The sequence below is a fragment of the Ovis aries genome, chromosome 9, assembly GCF_016772045.2.
Source record: "Ovis aries strain OAR_USU_Benz2616 breed Rambouillet chromosome 9, ARS-UI_Ramb_v3.0, whole genome shotgun sequence".
NCBI lineage: Eukaryota > Metazoa > Chordata > Mammalia > Artiodactyla > Bovidae > Ovis > Ovis aries.
Genome location: NC_056062.1, coordinates 75,030,713 through 75,050,547, shown reverse-complemented (window position 1 = coordinate 75,050,547; position 19,835 = coordinate 75,030,713). Strand labels below are relative to the sequence as shown.

General features: G+C 36.5%; 1 protein-coding gene across 4 annotated transcripts in view; it reads right to left on the bottom strand.

The window, feature by feature from the left end:
* The window catches only part of UBR5 (ubiquitin protein ligase E3 component n-recognin 5), a 140,371-nt gene that overhangs the window by 23,648 nt on the left and 96,888 nt on the right, over positions 1 to 19,835 (bottom strand). For 3 of the 4 annotated variants that reach the window (XM_027973156.3, XM_027973157.3, XM_027973158.3), the window contains exons 23-44: positions 19,518 to 19,669; positions 18,995 to 19,090; positions 18,498 to 18,621; positions 13,026 to 13,123; positions 12,239 to 12,387; positions 11,830 to 11,921; positions 10,845 to 10,991; positions 10,633 to 10,751; positions 10,416 to 10,542; positions 10,204 to 10,333; positions 9,153 to 9,313; positions 8,795 to 9,034; positions 6,987 to 7,110; positions 6,258 to 6,369; positions 5,111 to 5,242; positions 4,488 to 4,745; positions 3,707 to 3,975; positions 3,322 to 3,533; positions 2,318 to 2,548; positions 1,766 to 1,839; positions 420 to 592; positions 216 to 329 (exon numbers count right to left, since the gene is read on the bottom strand). In XM_027973156.3, coding sequence (XP_027828957.1) covers positions 216 to 329; positions 420 to 592; positions 1,766 to 1,839; positions 2,318 to 2,548; positions 3,322 to 3,533; positions 3,707 to 3,975; positions 4,488 to 4,745; positions 5,111 to 5,242; positions 6,258 to 6,369; positions 6,987 to 7,110; positions 8,795 to 9,034; positions 9,153 to 9,313; positions 10,204 to 10,333; positions 10,416 to 10,542; positions 10,633 to 10,751; positions 10,845 to 10,991; positions 11,830 to 11,921; positions 12,239 to 12,387; positions 13,026 to 13,123; positions 18,498 to 18,621; positions 18,995 to 19,090; positions 19,518 to 19,669 — 3,334 coding nt within the window. The remainder of the gene's footprint in view (positions 1 to 215; positions 330 to 419; positions 593 to 1,765; positions 1,840 to 2,317; positions 2,549 to 3,321; positions 3,534 to 3,706; positions 3,976 to 4,487; positions 4,746 to 5,110; positions 5,243 to 6,257; positions 6,370 to 6,986; positions 7,111 to 8,794; positions 9,035 to 9,152; positions 9,314 to 10,203; positions 10,334 to 10,415; positions 10,543 to 10,632; positions 10,752 to 10,844; positions 10,992 to 11,829; positions 11,922 to 12,238; positions 12,388 to 13,025; positions 13,124 to 18,497; positions 18,622 to 18,994; positions 19,091 to 19,517; positions 19,670 to 19,835) is intronic. The other variant, XM_060393865.1, reaches the window with a different exon arrangement.

The following is a 19,835-nucleotide window of genomic DNA, read 5'->3' as shown; positions in this document are numbered from 1 at the left end:
CATAATGAAACTACCATTTTACAGGTGCATTAGCCTGACATACAGCAAGCCTCAAAGTAGACTAATAATACTGTTGAATTCGTAAGGAAAGAATTTCTGATACTTCTATTTGGGTAAATACAATATTTTGAATTAATGCATTTCCAAAAAACTGAATGCCTAGGTAAGTGTTCAGCTTACAAGTATCATACTGCAATGATTTGTTACTCTCTTACCTCAAGGCAGTTTCTATCCACTGTAACCTCCATTAAGCATTTCCCACTGCTGGCAGATGAAGAATAAAGACCCTGACTTGGGCGGCCAAAAAGATCCTCCTTTCTAGCATTTGGCTGGAATTTTAACAAAAATACTACAGTTACACTGAACACTTAAATAAGTTCAACCGAAAAGAAACCTTAAGGCTAGTTCGTTTAAATCACCTGCAACAGATGTGGCTGATCAGCCAAAGGGATGGCTTCAGCCAGAGGCACTTCAAATGGATTTGGGGGTATACACCCAAGGAACGTCATGGAGTCTGAGCGTCGGAAAAACGGATGGCTTTGGCCAGTTTCTGCGGGAAGAGAGTCATCATCCTTATCATTCAAAGTAGCACCTAAACACGAAGAGATAAAATGTGTTCTTTTTAGAAAATTACCTATTGGGGAAGGGTAAAAGAATCTTCATCTGCTCAATCCAAAAATCCTATTATCTCTTGATAAAATTTTAATGTCACTCAAAAACAACAGTCTAAACTTGTGCTGCTATTTTAAAGTGGTAATTCAAAATACTGGTTTTAAATTATTACAGTGATAAAATTTATGTGTATTTCAATATAATAAAAACTTGCAAAAAATATTAGCAGTAACAAATACTGTTCCATTTTGCATTGGATGGACACCTGCCACATCTACCTCTTAGCTCCCTGGAGATTCAGACCTGAATACAGCCAATATCCTGAGCATATTCAGGATCTGGCACACTGATGACTCCAAAAAAAGGAGAAAATACGGAGCTAAAATTTAAGCATTTGCTTACTTCTAAGTTCTGCTTCCTATATAAGCAGATAAAAAGAGAAATGTCTGGGCAACTCAAGTAACCCAACAGGAAATCAGCCCACCAACACCAACTCCCATTAAAGGAATAAAACTTTTGTCAGTGCTTACAGTATGACGTGAAAATAACAGTGAGCTATGGCTGGGTTCTCAAAAAGCAGAAATTAAAGGAAAGCTGTCTTTCCCAGGGCTGAATAAAGTAATAAAGTACAAGGTGATATTAAATAACAGGTAAGTGGGCTGCACTAGGAAAGTATTTTAATTATACTTGAAATAATGTCAGAAAACTATGAGTGCAGAAGGTCCCAAAATTTCTCGAATTTGGAATATTTTCTCTCTTTTAATTGCATTAACTGTTAAGTTCCAATGAAATTTATGAGTTCCATTTTCTTGACACACGGTATTTTGCAGCAATATTAACAAAAGTTCTGTTAAAATTCTATTTAAATGTATGTATTACCAACACAAGTAAAAGTAAACATAAAAGATGCAAAGGAGAGATATAAAATCAAAACAAAAAATATCAATTATTAAAAAGTTCATTAATTCTTATTTATGAAGTAATTAATGCAAGAATGTATAAGGGAAAAATGGACAGAAAATGCAAGAAACGGGACATAGAGAAGAAAAGAGGAATCCCCACCCAGACAGAAAATAATGGAGTTAAAAAGCTTGGAGGGGAACACTGAGGCAGTCATCTCTTGAAGTGGGGAGCAGGTGTTCTGTGCACTAACTTTGATTGGTGTCGTCATCATTCTCATGTTCTGAATCTTCGTTATCAATGCCAAGTTCCAAGAGCTCTCGTGTCCTTAAAAAGACAAGTGAGTCATTTTACATGAAGTACTTCATGCTGTATGAACAGGAGCAAAGGTGATACACAAATACTGAAGAGGTCAGTTTAGTACCTAACCAATTTTGATTAGTGCGATAAAAGTTTCAGATTCTAGGGATGGCAGACTGATCAGCCAAATGTACTACAATTACAAAATAGGCTCAAAAGAAGCAAAAGGCTAATCACATCTAGAAATAGTGAGTCCTTAAACAAACTCAGAAACATGATAAACAAATCAGGACAAACTATCTCAACAAAAAGCCTAAATGGATTCTTAGGTTTCATAATTTAAGTGAGGAGTAGCTATACAGAAAGGCTAGATGGACTCAAGCTAACCTACCTACATGAAATATTCCTGTACTATTTCTCCCTACTCCAAAAATCAGACAGTGTACTAATAAAGATCACACTGATCAAGTATTTCTTATATCAATTTCACAGCAGGTTTGAATACCTTTTGCGTTCCAGTTGAGGTGTATCCAATGTTGTCTGCTGATTCATCGCTTTAATCCAATATATAAGTGCTTGAAAAACATATGCCACATGCTTCAGTGAGCAGACATCCAAAACTGGAAGAACGTCGGAATGCTCATCATTATGAGACCTCATTAAAGACAGAGCGTAATTGAGGAAGTCGCCTCGAGCAGACATCATTCCCTGACGGGCACTAAGCAATGTGGCTCGTCTACAAGGATTAAAAAAAAATAGAAAATGTTTACAAAAAGAACAGAATTGTGAAATTTACCACTGTTATAAACATGCAAAATCAGGAACTGAGACTATCCATAAATAAAAGCTAATTACGCCTGGGCTCTACTTTAGAAGTAGAATCACTGAGTATTATTTACAGTTTTGTACATTTATAAAGGAAAGAAATTCCCATGTCCTCTGGATTGCCAGGAGGTACTCCTTCCCTAGAGACAATGGATCTCAAACTTGTGTCCACCAAAATCACTTGGAAGGGTTGTGAAAACAGCTTGCTGGACCCAGCCCTATAATGTCAGAAGAATGGGGTGGGACCAATAATTTATATTTTTAACAAGCTCTTAGGTGATCCTGATACTGCTCTTCTGGGAACCATACTCTGAGAACCACTGCCCAAAATGACACCAAAAGCAAAAGAAAATGAAGAGCACTAGATTTTACCCAAATTAAAAAACATGTGTCCTTCAGAGAACACCTTAAGAAAGTGAAAAGACAACCCACAGAACAGGACAGTTTCTGCACATCCTGTATCTCATAAGGAACTTACATCCAGAATATGTAAAGAACTCATAAAACTGAATAACAGCTTGGATTATAACTTGTTTTGTTTCAACTACACAACAATTTAAAAGAAGTAACACAAGGCATGTATTTCCTCCTTTACAACAGAGGGGGCCTTATATAATGGCAATCAAAAAGCTCTCAATTTCTAGGCTAGAAGGTTTCTGTCTAAACAGACAAAGAATTTCATACCGTCTGCCTTCAAGGGTTCGTAAACTAGCCTCTTCTCGTGCGGTCATCCTTTCTCTTCGAGCTGAGTTCTGAGAAGCATGGAGAGGGTGATTGGGATGTCCTGGATCACCAGCAGATGCTAATGCAGAACCATAACGTAATTGAGCTTCAGTAGAATCCATAATACTGACCATCCAGTTCCAAGTGGGAATAAGCTTTTCTTCTACATAGTTCTACAAAGACCAAACTAAAACAGTTAAAACTACCCAGATAAAGTTAAATTTGATAGAGTAAATATGATATAGACATTTAAGTACTTATAACATTCACTCCCATCATACTGGAATTCTCATAACATATGGCCAAAAAATATATTTGAATGAGTAATTTTTCAGTGGTTTCATACCTGTAAATTTACTGCATCTTGGTAAGTCAGCTTCACAGCTGCTGGAATCTGAGAGTAAACTAGGTGATTATACTTAGGAATAAGGCCCATCAAGTCCGAGATTTGTCTGATGACAATGCTATACGCCCTGGCTAAACTGCTTGCAGATGTTAAGTAGCTGCTGGCATTGCTAGCTTCCAAAGCAGCTGCTGCAGCGGCAGCACTCGTGCTGATGGTGCCGCTCCGGCGTAGGTTGGAAGGATCGATATAAATCAAACCCGCTGAACTTGCTATCAGGAAAGAAAAAACAACAATAAATTAATGTCACTTGCTAACAGTGTTTCTCTAACACAAGTAAAAGGTTAATTACATTAGTAAATATGGTAAATGAGCATTTCCTTTAAGCCACACTAATTTGGGGAAGGGAAGAATTATTAATACTATAATGTTCTCAACTAGGGCAATTCTGCCACTGCCTCCCTATGCAGACACAGGCAGGGATGCAGACATTTCTGGTTGTCACAACTGGGGAGAGAGTGCTCCTGGCATCTAATGAGTACAGGTCAAGGATGCTTCTAAACACCCTACAGGGCATGATCATAAATTAATTATTCAGCCCAAGGTAGCAATGGTGCAGAGACTGAGAAACCCTGCTATAAGCAATAAGTAAATAATTCTGTATTTGAACTCAGCAAAACAAAGAAAAACTATTATGAAATTATTTAATTTGTTCTTTAGAGGAAAATGTGTAACTTTTAAACCTGTTTAAGCACTCTCAGGAACACCAAGTTTACAGACTTGCCTGCTGGAGTGGATGTGCTAGAAGGCGCTGTGCTAGCTGCCCGCTGGTGCTGGGTGTTGCGGACAGCCCACTGCATGGACCGAGGAGCTTGGGCAGCACCATTGGCATGTGAGCTATTTGTGGTTCTCTCCAACGGCTCATCCAGCATAAATGTCTCTTGTTCTATGTCGTCACTCTGACTACTGCTGCTATCAGAATCACTTGAGTCATTTGATTGCGAGTCATCTTCAGAAAAGAAGGCAGGAACACTGCTCGCACCTAAATTTTTAATTTTTAAACCAAAACCACTGTGAGTTTGTTTGTATTTAAAATTACAGTGTACTCCTCATTTAGGAAAATATATTAAACAGAATGCCAGACTATGTCCAATATTTCACAAAACCCATCACTGAAATATTCTGGAACTCTTCAGTGAACCTTTAATTCATTATTTAAAAATCAGAAAAATGAAACAGAAAAAAGAGTCACTGAAATAATAATCTTCTTCACTAATATCTCTAGAGAAACAAAGTTTTAAAAAAAGGGTTAGCCACCCTTGGGAATATCATACTGAGCAGTTTAACCAATTCTTCACACACAACCTTAGTGTAAGCAAGAAAACTGCTAGAAAGAAGGTAACATACCTGCTTCTGAGCCAGCAGTTGCTGCAGTGACAACACTTCTACGCCCACTAGCATTATCTTGGTTGCTATGGTTACTTTCACTGTCACTTTCTGTTTCAGCTGCTGCTAACAAGTCCAGCTCCATGTCGCTCCCTAGCAAATATATTTAAATAACAAGAAAATAAGGTACAAACACACTATCGATCAAGACAGGCTGATAAGACAGAATACTGTAAGGGTGGGAAGGGAAGGGAGCGGGGCAGAGAGGACTGGTAATGCTAGAGTATGCATAACTGCCCACTTAGCATAAGAATGACCAGGTAAATCATGGTACTCAGTGAACACAGACACAAAATTTGGCCTGCATAGCCTTAGGTAAAAAATATTAGGCAGGAGGACTTCAACAAGTGGACAGAGCTCAGGGTTAGGGCCACTGCTTCATTTTCATCAATTTTACATATTGGGATTCCAAGAGGGGAAGAAGGCTAATAAACATGTATCCTTTGTATCTCACTGTATATACACAAATGTCATAACATACTAAGTTATGAATTTTCAACATGTATAGTTTTCGGCATGTCAATTAAACCTCAATAAAGGTGATCCCCAGAAGTCTATCCTATGGCTATTAAGAAGGATGACGGCTATGGAGCAAAAAGGCCTACATGAAAAATCAAAATAAAAAATTTACACATAATATGAAAGACACGCATGAGAATGGGGCAGTACAGGGGAGGACTGAAAGTAAAAACTGTTAGCGTCTGGGTGGGATTATGGGTTGTCTTCCCTTACCTCAATTTTCAAATGTTATGTTGGTTATGATTATTTTGATTTTAAAAGACTTTTAAGAAAATAGAAAGTGTAAACCAAATGGTAAATGGAGAGATGATAAATTATTTTATGCATGTAAACATATAAAAGTCTATACATTGGGTTGGCCAAAAAGCTTGCTTAGGTTTTCTGAAGATGTGGTAAAGCCCAAGTGAACTTTTTGGCTAATCCAGTATTTATATTTCTGTATGTAAAAGTCTGTCAGATACTACAGAATCCCCTGGCAGAAGTATGCTGAACGTTTCACTATACATTAAGTACTATTTCCTCTGTATTAGTTCCTCTTTAAAGGCACCTGGTTTTCTCATACAGGTAATTTCACCAATAACCTGCTTACCGTCTTCATCATGCTCATCGTGCTGTCCCTCTGCCTCAGCATTTTCTTCGCCATGTTCTTCCTGTTCGTCATGGTGATCCTCTTCTCCAGCCACACCCTCCACCACCTCAACCTAAATCCAGATCTTATTTGTAGACAATCAAAGTACATAATAAACCCACATCTCTACCAGTATTCCCCCACAGCATTTAGTAACTAAAATACAAAGATCACTAACTACAGGGAACTGTAACACTAAGTAGTTTTGAAATTTTTCATTTGCTAGCAAAAATTTGGTATAAAAAATTATGCCAACATATCCCAAAGTTTATGATTACTATCCATACACAAAAGCTTAAAATCAGAAATATAAAAACTGTGTGGGGAATATATGTTTTTTAAACTTTGGCAATTATAAAATTTATATAATAAATATGCAGCAGCCTCTCTACCTCTGAATACACTGCACAAAACTACTAAAACATTTTTAACATTGAGAATATCTTTTCTGTGAACCCTGAAGTAGAGTTACGTTTATTTCTAATTTCTCATTAGCCAATGAAACAAGGATTACTAACATATTTTAATATGTGTAACTACAAATGAGAACATATAACCGAAGTCTAAAAGGTAGAAGCATATACATGTAACAGTGGTAAGCTACCGTTAATAAAACATCTAGTGACTACTTTCCCCTTCCCTCCCAAATAAAAGCCTCTCATGTACCACAGTTACAACAACTGAAACCACCTCTTCCACATCTGCTGAAACGATGTCATCCTGTTCTTCATCCCGGCCGCGGACAGGCTGTGACTGGCTGATGCGCCTCTGCTGTGGGTTCCGGATGATGTAGGACGACTGAGACTGACTGGAGCTGTAAGGAAGCAGCTTGTGAGCACGCTGCGGCCACCACCCTGACAGACAGCATAGACCCCTCAGAGTTATTCAACGTGGTTCACAACCTGCTCTTTCCAATCTGACCAAATGTTTCTTGGAAAGCAACAATAATTAATCTATGGTATATCAGAAAATGTGTAGCCCCAAAGAAATCATCTTACCTAAGATTTAACTTATAAATCTCAGAATGGTTTTTACTTTTTAGTAGTAAGGCATTTCCAGTCTGTGTTAATGCATACTTTTTCCCGTTCTCCCCACTGAAATATTTCTACAGAGACAATGTTTCCTTTTCCATTGCTAAACCTTTCAACTTCCAAAGGCTCTGGTAGCAGCATTCACCCACTAAGGAGAGTCCCTTATTTACAAGTAACCTACTCTTTAAGAGACTTGACTCACATGACCTACTTTGCATCAGCTTATTAACCACTGACTTGCTGATGAGTGTGGGGAAAAAAATAAGTTCAGAAGTACAATTATAAAATAAATCATAACAAAAGATGGGGTGGCAAAATACTGGGTTGGCCAAAAAGTTCGAATTTTCTGGCCAACCCAGTAATTTTGCTTTCTTAAAAATGTGACTTGGAAACAGCCAAGAATGGACAGATGTCTCCATTATAAAAGATGTTTAAGACGTCTCTTGCACATCTTAGAAACTCTGCAACTCAAAAGTGCGGCCTTGAGAGCAGCAGTACTGGCACGGTCCTATCTGCGAGTCCACAAGAAATACAGACTCTCAGGCCCCACCCAGACCTCCAGAATCAGCCTCTGCATTTTAGTAAGACACCCAAGAGTTCTGCATGCATGTTAAAATTTGAGAAGCACTGTGATAAAAGACATCAGAATATTTCAGTTGCTAAACACTCTGACTCAGCCAACTTAGAGCCTAGTTAGGTAAACTATTAAACAAATGGAAAAATGAGATTTAAGATCAATGCTGTAACTAGAATTGAATTGTTTTAGTCTTATCCCATAAGAAGGATCCCCGAACCTCAGAATCAAATGTGGGATGGTCTGAGGTGGAGTTATGTAATAATAACAGAAATAAAGTACACAATAAATGTAAAGTGCTTAAATTATCCTTACTCTAGTCCACGGAAAAACTGTCTACCACAAAATCGGTCCCTGGTGCCACAAAGGCTGGGGACCACTACTGTATGAGTGCACAGAATATTTTAAAATTCCATCATTCTGTTGTTATTTAGATTATATAATAACCTGCCCCCTTGCCCAAAGCTTTGGACACAGAGAAAGGTAAGACGTCTTTTCATTCTTCAGCTTGGCCTTCTAGCACGCTATATTTAAAGGTAAGAAAAAAGACAAAAGTAATGAAGCACAGAAGCCTAAAGTAAACTTTCTCACCTGATTACTTTTTTGGTATAATAAAAAGTGCCATTCTAAACAAACAAACCAACCAAATCGCACCCCCCTCCATTATATGTCTATTACTTTAAATGTACAGACATATAGTTTTTAAAGTGCTTTTCACATGTTCCAAACAAGATAAAATCTTTACCATTTGTTAAACGAATGATCCTGTACATAACCAGAGTGCCTATACCTCAGGTTTAGTTTAGTTTTAGATTTTAGTAACATCTGTAACTTGCAGAGAAATAATTATTTGCAGAGAAATAATCAGAATGTGTTACCAGATAGAAATCTACCTGCTAGACTGATCAGATGATGGCCGTGGTGGCAGTGGCTCCACTGAAAATAACTCCTCACTGCCTTGCATGGCATCTATGCTGGTGCTTGCCAGAGTAAAAGGGGCAGTTGGACGAGCAATACCCATTCTGACAGGAACGATCAGTGACTCTGCCACATTGCACAGTTCTTCCACTGCGTAAGGCAGCAGTGCTTGGAATACACGCTTACATTTTCCTATTGGCTGTGGAATAAAGTTGCTAGAGCAAAAAGGGAAATACAGAAATCTTCTGAATCTTTTCATATACATAATTTTATCATTAACACAAAAAATGTGCATAAAAAATACAAAAGCCAAAATCAAAAAGAATGCCTTACTTTTTCTTTTTAGATGAAGCCATTTCCACACTGAGAATGACAAAAACTCTTGCAACTGATCGCAAAAACCTCATTGTCACAGCAATTGCTTCTTCTCTACGTCCTGGTGTGTACTTGTTCTGGAGTTCTTTTACTAGTGTACCTAGCAGAGTATCTAAAAGCTTTAAAACCAGTAATCATTCTGTTAATGTTGAGACATCTTGTAAGATGTAGGCATTCATAAATAAAAATTTCTAACATGTTTTCAATATTAACATTTCATGATAAAAATATATTGAATCAATACAATGCCAGTGATTAACTTTGTGCCACATGCCCCTACTATGCTTGACTTATAGTGGGTCTCAAATGTCTGATTTCTTATTTCTTGCCTTAAACTCCTATGTGTAACAACTAATATTTAGAAGACCAATACCTAATATGTCCAATCAAAGAAAGAATATACTTCACTCAATATATAGAGTACTTAAAATAACATCAAAGTAGACTCAGATGTTTATTTTAATGAATTCATAATCCCATCCATTTCATATTGTTTTATGACACAATATTTCTCTTTCTCATACCATAGATAACTTCTTTAGGACAGTTTCTAAGGGCAACGTTAGTTTTATGGCTCCTGACACTGCCAAGTTGTTTTCCAAAGGAGTACCAAAAGAAGGGTCACCTCATCAGTGTACAAGTATGTTCTTTTTGCCATAATCTCTCCAGCAGTGGGTTTAACAGTTCACATTCTTTTCTAAATTCACAGCAAAAGGAGATATTTTTAAAAAATCTGCACTGAGTTATTACTAATTTAGAACCCTGCTTCACACATTTTTATATTGTATTTTTAATACACTCTAGGATTTCTATTTAGAATGAAAAAAAGGAGCTCTCACTGATTAATTTAAAATGAGAAATTTAAATCACCTCCAAAATTCCATCCCCCTTAATGCAGTATTTAATGAGTGCTTACTGGTACATGGGAGCTCGAATTAGTAAAATTATGGGAAACTATGTAACACATACCTTTTTCATGTGCTTGTAAATAACCATTCAAAGGACTTACCAAAATGTCTGCTGTACACTTGACTATAAGGCAGTGAGTGAAACAGTCCAACCGAATTGTGCCACTTTGTTGATTGAGGTACACTTGCTCCTCTGGCAAAAGATGGCCTATCCTGCTGCTGGCACTGAGACTTGAGGGGAAAGAAAGAATGCACTGTAACTGCCTACACTAACACAGGAAATGAGTCTAAAAAACTTTCAATGGATACATACGGGTCTTTATTCTCCTGTGACCCAAACATAATCATAGATTTCAAAGCATTCCAGTCCTGCAGAACACGCTCCAAAGCAAGCTGGGCAAATCTTGGGGGCTCTAAATCATGGTCAGGCATATCTGAATCTACAAAGAAAAGAAGAAATTGTGGGTAATTCGTGTGCAGAAATACACATACTGATTTTCCTAGGTGTCATAAGTGTCAAATCAACTCACCTTCAGGACTGGCTGTTTTCCGGTTACGATCCTCCCTGATTCGAGGAGGTCTGTACTGGCAGTGCTCCACCGTCTGCCTCGCAACTGTCTGCACTAAAAAAAGTAAGAGGTGCTCTCCTCTGCAAGACAGAACATTGTTATGAGGAAGAGGGCTACTTACCTATGCTGTGCTTTCACAACTTAATTTATGTCCTAAAAATCCCACGACTTGCCTGCTATTTGGCAGAGTGACCAAATTAGTAGCAGTGAGCAGGCGATAAAGTAGATCAAGACGAGCAGATTTCTGTCCAGCAATTAGAGTTTTACATTTACATTTCTCCCAACAATCACAATAGGCTGTCGGTGATGTACGTTTGAGTCTAGAAAGAATTCATATACAAGTACAAACACAGAAATTTTTTAAAAATACAAAGGTCTATATTGATATTACAGAGGCCTAACTCATTAAAACTCAAGAGAAACCTTGTTAACTTTCAAATAATGCAGCAAGGATCACTTCAGTGGTATAGTCTGTAAAGCAGTATGTGAGAAGAGGCATCTTAACTGTTTTGTCCACCACCACGTAGCATCTAGCACAGTGACGGCACTTGTTAGTAAGCAATCAATAAACAAGCAGATTATCACTTTGAGATATTTAAATAAGATAAACATATTAGCCAGAATTCTTTTAATAAAAATTATAAGTATCAGTATAGTATCTGTAAAAAATTTCCACTTGTCCCATGTAATTATTTATTTTAAAGCACAATAGATGGTTTTTACAAACCAATTCTCTATTAACTATTACATCTATAGCACAGCCATAGGCGATGTCCCTACTGAGACCTAGAGGCACTGCAAACGTTAGTGCTGGGGTATTTTATGCTTCTTAGGTCTATGAATGTGAAAACTAACAAACTAGCCATAGCAACTCTATTGCTAGATGAAGGTTATTACATTTAGTTTAAGAAATAAACAAGGCACAGGCCAAACCATGACTCTCTTAATGCCTTAATGCCAGCTAACCAACTGCGCTACAGGGGACCTGTGACTTTGGCTGGAGAATACAGACAAAAATATTCTGTATATATATGTTTCCTAAAAGACTGATCCTAGTTACAATATATGATCACATATTTCTTGCATATCAGGCTATTTTTAATATGGCAGTATGAATCTAAGTAGTTTACAGCATTAAGAAACTAAAATCGCACTCACTTGCAATCATGACCTTTATGACAAACCCTTGCACATTCCGTACAACAACAGAGCGACTCCAACAAGCCACAAGTACGACACTCAAAAATATCCTAAAATTAAAAGGATATACTTTTTAAAAGAATGATATGTATACCTCAAAAGGATTATTTCTGGTATTTTCTAAATTCAATCACAACAACAGTAGAGCAAAATTAATATGCTCTGGAAACAGTCACAAATGGATACACCAATGGGAATCAAAAATTACCAGAAGAGCGAAAATAATTTATATCATCCAAAAAAAGTAGCATAATTAAACAATAGACTTCCATTTCCAAAGCTAAGAGCTGTAACTCCAGTGATGGTCAAAGAGAAGAAAAGAAAATCTGAAGATAACACAAATATAGGTAAATGTAAAATAACTTACCTGGTTAATGTGCTCTGCTCCAGTCCATGTAAAACTGCAGGTATCATTACAACATAAGACATATAAAGGAGAGTCATCAGGGTTGGTACCTGATGGGCAAACCATGCCCATGAATACATCTTCCTCTTTTTCACTTGAGGATACTTCAGCTAAGATTAAAAATACAGTAGTTCATACATCAAGAAAGAACTTAAGTACTACTTTCCTCAAATGGAAAAGTTCTAACATTTACACAGTATAAATCAGAAACTACTACATATTAATAAAATAAAATGACATACAAAGGTAACATTGCAAAGAAATCCAGTCAATTCTGGTGCAAAGTAAAGCAAAGTATAATTACATCATAACCACACAAGAGAACAATACAAATACATCAAACATCAGCCATCTAAGTGTTCACCTCTACATTATGCAGTTAAGATTCAAGTTCTAGCTCTATTTAACAAATTACAGATAATCACATAAATTATTCATAGCCACTATTTTTCAAAAGATAACTACTCAATCTTTTAAAGGCTGGATGGCAAGAACTGATATTCCTTAACACTTTCTATTAGGCGGTAAATCCCAGTCAGAAAGAACAATAAGACATCTGGTCTGTTCTTTCCATAAAATTTTATCACCAATACCAGTTAACAGGCTGACAGAATATATGCTTGAAAAAAGTACATGAATTTTATACATATACACAAAAGAATTATCTTGATAGCTTCTAATCAATTACAGAAGAGAATCTCGTCAAATTAAAAAATAAGCAACTCATTTAGAACTTGAAATAAATTACCTTTTGCAATTTTCTGGGCTGTTTCTAAGATGGTAATTGCAGCAGGATAAGCTCGGCCACTTACAGCAGACATAAATGGGGTCATACCTCTTGCATCCCTAAAATAAGAAAAATTGTACATAAAAATAGTATCAATTATTTTCCTTTCTGATATTATAAAAGAAAGATATGTTCAAGATGAAACAAAAAACTAGTTATGTTTTAGTAAATAATGTCAATGCTCAAAGAAAATCATTGGTGGTATTTTCTGGTCTCATATTCTATCTTAAGAAAGTCACTTCTGTGGAATCTTTGTGTCTCTAAACCATGCTTTCCTTTCTTGGCTTTAGGAACTTTAAAGACTACGGCAAGGGTTCTGGAATAAACTAATACTTTCTAGATGTGGGCATAGTAACAGGCTCTATCTCATACAATTTTGAGGAAGAGTAAAAGAATTATTACTTCAATTCAACAGACTCCTTAGCAAAAAACATGTACTCAGTAAGTGTTAGCTATTATTATTACTAAGAATTTCCACTTTAAAATGTACTTTAAATATTCTTCACTGAATTTCTATTCCCTTCTAGACCCTTGCATTTTCCCAAAAGTCAGTTTCTCAGCCATTTGTACCTCCCTCTCTTCCATTATAGCAACTACCACTTCTCTCACAATAATTCAGTTCCAACATCTACACCTGCATATTGGATAAGCCTATTTAAGATTTCCCAGGGATACTTTCCACTCCAGTACTCTTGCCTGGTAAATCCCATGGACAGAGGAGCCTGGCAGGCTGCAGTCCATGGGGTCACTAAGAGTCAGACACAAATGAAGCGACTTAGCAGCAGCAGCGGCAGCGATACTTTACATTCAACATATCTAAAACTCAAATAATTTTTCTCTTCAAAACTGCTTTCTACCTAACTTATCTATGTCACCCAACAGTATCACTGTCCCAAGTAACTTCAGACAAAAAAATGTGGATTCTTCACGAAGTCTTTCACCTAAACCATGTTTTAATGCATCTTTCTTTTCCACTTTCAACAACTCTGTAATTCAGTTTATTGCAACACACATATTAAAGTCTATAACAGACATATAAAACATACTTGACTTGACTCGCCTTTTTACTCATGCCTATTTTAATCTTTTATACCACCATCTCATTACTATTCTTATAATCCCACTTTGATAATATTACAGTCTAACAAAGGCAGTTATTCAGAGCACTGAACCCAAAGAACAGAGACCAAAGTGGTGATTTTGACCTATTTTTTTTTTCAGATCCACTCACAATTGTTCTCTTCTAATCCTTCACTCTGAACTAGATGAATTATGATTTCTTAAAATACTGATACTTCTCCACGTTGTTGTTCCTTCTCCCTATTTTTCATGGTTCTACTCAAACTTAATCTTCATAAGGCTGCTTTCTGTATAATGAACACATTTCTCCCTCCTATTACTCCAAAGTATACTTATGCGTCCCTTTAGCCAGAGTCAACCAAGGAAAAAGTTCAGGTAAGTAAAATCAGAATTCAAAGAGAAGTTACACCAAACAAGTAACAAAGCATCGTAAGAGACTTACTACCAACAACTATACACCAATAAAATAGACAACTTAGAAGAAATGGATAAACTGAGAGACATACAATCTCCCAAGACTGAATCAGAAAGAAATAGAAAATACGAACAGAATGATTATCAAGAATGAAACTGAATCACAGGATTCCCTGTTCTAGTGGCTAAAACTCTAGATAAGATACCAGCAGGCCAAATCCAGCAATACACTAAAAGGATTATACACTATGATGAAGTGTGTGTGTGTGTGTTGTGTGTTGGGGGGGTGGGGTGGGATGTGTGTGTGTGTGTGTGTGTGTGTGTGTGTGTGTGTTGGGGGGGGGGTGGCACGTGTGGATTTATCCTAGGATGCAAGTACTGTTCAATACCCACAAATCAATCAATATACTATATTATATCAACAAATCATAAAATAAAACAGTATGATCATCTCAGTAGAAATAGAGAAGGACTGAGACAAAATTTAACATATGATAAAACTCTCTAGAACTGACAGGCCCACAGCTAATATCATAATAAAAGGTGAAAAGTTGAAAGCAAGTCCTCTCAGATCAAACAAGGATACCCACTCTCACCACTTTTATTCAACAAGTATTTTAAGTCCTAGCCACAGCAATTACACACGAAAAAGAACAAAACAGTATCCAAATTGGAAAGAAGTAAAATTATCACTATTTGTAGATGATATATACTACATACAGAAAATTCTAAAGATGCCACCAAAAAGCAATTAGAACAAATAAATGAATTAAGTTGCAGGAAACTAAAGTAATATGCAGAAATCTGTTGCATTTTATACACTAACCACAAACTATCAGAAAAAGAAATTAAGGAAACAGTCCCACTTATAATCAAAAATAATAAACTACCTAGGAATACATCTAACCAAGAAGGTAGAAGACCTATACTTGGAAAACAGTAGGACACTAATGAAAGAAATTTAAGATGACACAAACGGAAAAGTTAACCTTGCTCATGGACTAGAAGAATTAATATTACTGAAATAACCATACTATTCAAAGCAATCTACACATTTAATGCAATCTCTTATCAAAACAGACATGACATTTTTCACAAAATAATAAGACAAAACCATGAAGGATCCCAAACAGCCAAAGCAATCCTGAGGAGAAAAAAAATAACAAAGCTAGATTTACCATGTCCCCTGATTTCAAACAGTACTAACAAAGCTACAGTAATCAAATGGTGTGGTACTGGCCCCAAAACAGACACATTGTCAGTAGAACAGAATAGAGGACCCAGAAATGAACCCACACTTACATGGTCAATTAATCCACAACAAAGAGGTAAGAATATACAAAGAACAAAAGACAGTCTTTTCCATGGATAGTATAGCTAACAGCAAAAGAATCAAACTGGGCTACTTTCTCACAACATATAATGAACTCAGAAAGGATTAAAAACTTAAATGTATGACCTGAATCATAAAACTCCTAGAAAAAAAAAATGCTCTTTTTGGTCTTAAGTTTTTTTTGGCTCTGTCTCTTCAGGAAAGGAAACAAAAGCACAATCAAACAAGTAAGACTACATCACACTAAAAAGCTTTTGAATACCAAAGGAAACCATCAATAAAAGGAAAAGGCTGCCTACTGAATGGGAGAAGATGTCTGCACATGGCATATCCATTAAGGGGTTAATATCCAAACTATACAATTTAACATAAAAAAAAAAAAACCCAATCTGGTTAAAAACTAGGCAGGAGACTGAACAGACATTATTCCGAAGGAGATATACAACAGACGGCCAAGAGACCCATGAAACAATGTTCAATATCACTGGACATCAGGGAAATGCAAATCAAAACCAAACTATAGTAAGACATTACCGCATACCTGTCAGAATTGCTATTACCAAAAAGACAACAAATAAGAAGTGCTGGCGATTATGTGGAGAAAAGGGAAGCCTTGTGCAGAACAGACTCACAAATACAGAGAACAAACTGGTGGCTGCCACAAGGGAGTGGGTTAGAGGAGTGAATGAAATAGGTGAGGGAGACTGAGGTACAAGCTTTCAGTTACAAAATAAATAAGTCATGAGGACCTAATGTACAGCATGCTGCTGCTGCTAAGTCACTTCAGTCGTGTCCGACTCTGTGCTACCCCATAGACGGCCGCCCACCAGGCTCCCCCATCCCTGGGATTCTTCAGGCAAGAACACTGGAGTGGGTTGCCATTTCCTTCTCCAATGCATGAAACTGAAAAGTGAAAGTGAAGTCGCTCAGTCATGTCCGACTCTTAGCGACCCCATGGACTGTAGCCTACCAGGCTCCTCCATCCATGGGATTTTCCAGGCAAGAGTACTGGAGTGGGCTGCCATTGCCTTCTCCGAATGTACAGCATAGGGAACTATAATCAATTATACTGCAATAACTTTCTGTAGTGGGAGATGGTAACTAAACTTATGATCATTTTGTAATGTGAAAAAAATATCAAATCAGTATGTCGTATACTTGAAACAAATATAATTTTAAGTCAATTCTACTGCACTAAGAAAAAAAAACAAAACTGAGTTATCTCCATGGTAAACAATACACCACACAGGAAACTGTGTTAGCAACTCTAGAAAATTCTCCTATATTTGCAGTATAAAAAAAGCAAAAAAGGGCCAGTTTGATAATCTCTATACTTCTCACCTAAATGTAAGCAAAAGAACACCACCTCTCTTAATATCAGCTTACTAACACATCAGTTTATTAATCTGGTGTTTTCCAGATATATATTTTCTTAGATAAAGAGGAAAAAGTAAATCGTTGTGAGGGTACTAAAATAAAGGACTAGCGAAAAAGAAATTAATTGTAGAAATACAAGATGGATTAATAACAAAGAGAAAGGGAGTAAGAACACAGAATAACTTTTCAGACACCACCACGAGAAAATGATAAAAAGATAATATACTTAAAAATACCATAAATGCAACAAAAATGACAACTGAAATAAAAGCAGAAAGATATATGTGTGTCTATATATATATATATTTTTTTATCTGTGCCTCAAGCTACAAATTAGTAAGATGCTTCTGTAGTAATAACTATATGTACAATCCAAAGACTTATCTTACTAATGGGGCAGCCTTCATTAAAGTAATCAAAATTTCATAAATGTGGTCATTTTCATCCTAAGAGTAGTAAGGCTTAAACAGGAAAACTCCCTTGCCCTCAAAAATACAAAAAACTCCAAACATCTTCTTGAACTTAAGTAGGGAAAGTGGCATAAGGGTCATAACTGGGAATTTCAGTTCTGTAGTAAAGACACAGACGAGGTCTGGAATTCCAGCTATGCCACTCACTAGGTTTTGGGATCCTGAGCAAGTTAATTACCTCTAAGCCCATTGCTGCAAACTATCTAGTCCAGACAGTTATATCTAGAATAAAAGAATTAATGCAAGTAGAATTTGGCACAGATTAATAACTATTATATAATCATTATGAGTCTGTAAAGGAAGATAAACAAGCATACTAAAAGTAGAGATGTAACGTATTAATGGTTAATGAGCATTTACAACAGAATATTTACCAAGAAAGTCATAATTCTAGTATAAAGCTTGGGAAAGAATCTGTATCATTTTTAAAGTTCTCCAGGTGACAGTGATATAACTAACTTATGGATTCAACATTTACAGGTAACTATACCGTGATCTTTTTAACAAATAAATATATACCCTGATCAAGCTAACGTATAAAGATACACCCCGTATTCACTTAGTTTATCTGTATTATATTCAGAAGATTTTTTTCACTAAAGAGAGGTTAGTAACAGAGAATACAATGCTAGATGGTGATAAATTATCTTAAATTCAATTAAGATAATTGTTGTTCCATACACTGCAAAAAGACTGACCTAACAACAGAAAAAGGAGTTAAGCCAAATCTTAATCTCAAAAGTATATTAAACTTCTTACTTGGCAGAGAGCAGTTCTCGAAGATAGGGCTGCAGAACAACACTATCACACAACAATTTTAATATAAAATGAGCATTGGCCTTTCGATCCTTAGATTCTACTACAGCTGGCTCTGTGGAAGGACCTGTAATTAAGCACATCCATTTGGTAACAAAAAGAGTATACAAAACAAGAGTTAAAGACTATTCTAGAATAATATACCAAGGATGTTTAAAATATACCACCAGAAAAATATTCTGGTATTAGTAACAAGTTAATACCTTCATGACAGAAAATTTAAACACACTAACACATTTTACAAATCTCAACTGATGAAATGCATGCACACACACACCATAACTTCACTGACATATGGAAGGTAAGTCAGAGGATTAGACATATTTCAAGCCAAGAAAAGTCTCCTTGAGATAGAGTGTAGATCTCTAGAAATATATATATACAAAGTGTGTATTTTATCTTCCAAATACACAGGTAGATAGAATAACAGAGATTCTCACCTGGAATGGTGGAGGTGCTTGGTCCTTGACCGGTGCCAGTCGCTGCTGTGGTAAGAGATCCCACAGCAGGGGCCAGGATAAAATCAATGTCACCATCTTTCAGTAAACAGAACAGCAGGATGTACATCATTATAGGAAACATATCCCTACCATGTTCATTTAACTGGCCTTAAGGCTTTTCTCTGCAAGCCAAAGGTCAAATCGGACAGAGGTTTCAGTGGAAACTTTTTTCCCAAACTGTAAGAGGATGAATCCACTAGACAAATTATTGACTTGATATAATACTAATTGGCTTATCAGTATAGAAATATATACTTCAGTGGGAGAGGGCTATCTAACGAGACTTTCTAGAATTTTAATTTTTAACTTACAAACACTTTAAACCAAATCTTCCTAGACTAGTTATAATACTCTTTATGGCAATTTTTAACTATTTCAGATTTCTCAATACCCCACTGAAATGTTTCTTTTCTTTCATGACATTATCTTTTTGTTTAACACTAAACAAAATAATAGGTCTTACCAGGATCCATTGCAGGAGGGTCAGGAACCCAACTAGGGGGAGCTATGGGGGGTGAAACTGGATCTTGGTGGTCACTGGATGAAGCTCCAGCTTCATGTCTACCCAAACCAGCTGCTCTCAATGAACGTCTCATCATTTCCCGTAATCTCAAACTAGAAGAACATGGACAAAATCAGAGCTCACTACTATGTCTAAATTTAACAGTAAGGTGCACAGAACTTCTCATCTGAGATCAAAGTTTGTTCTACAAGCAAATACTCCAGGCAGGAAAGTGACACAAATGCCAATTCTGGAATCACGAAATAAGTCAGCAAGGAA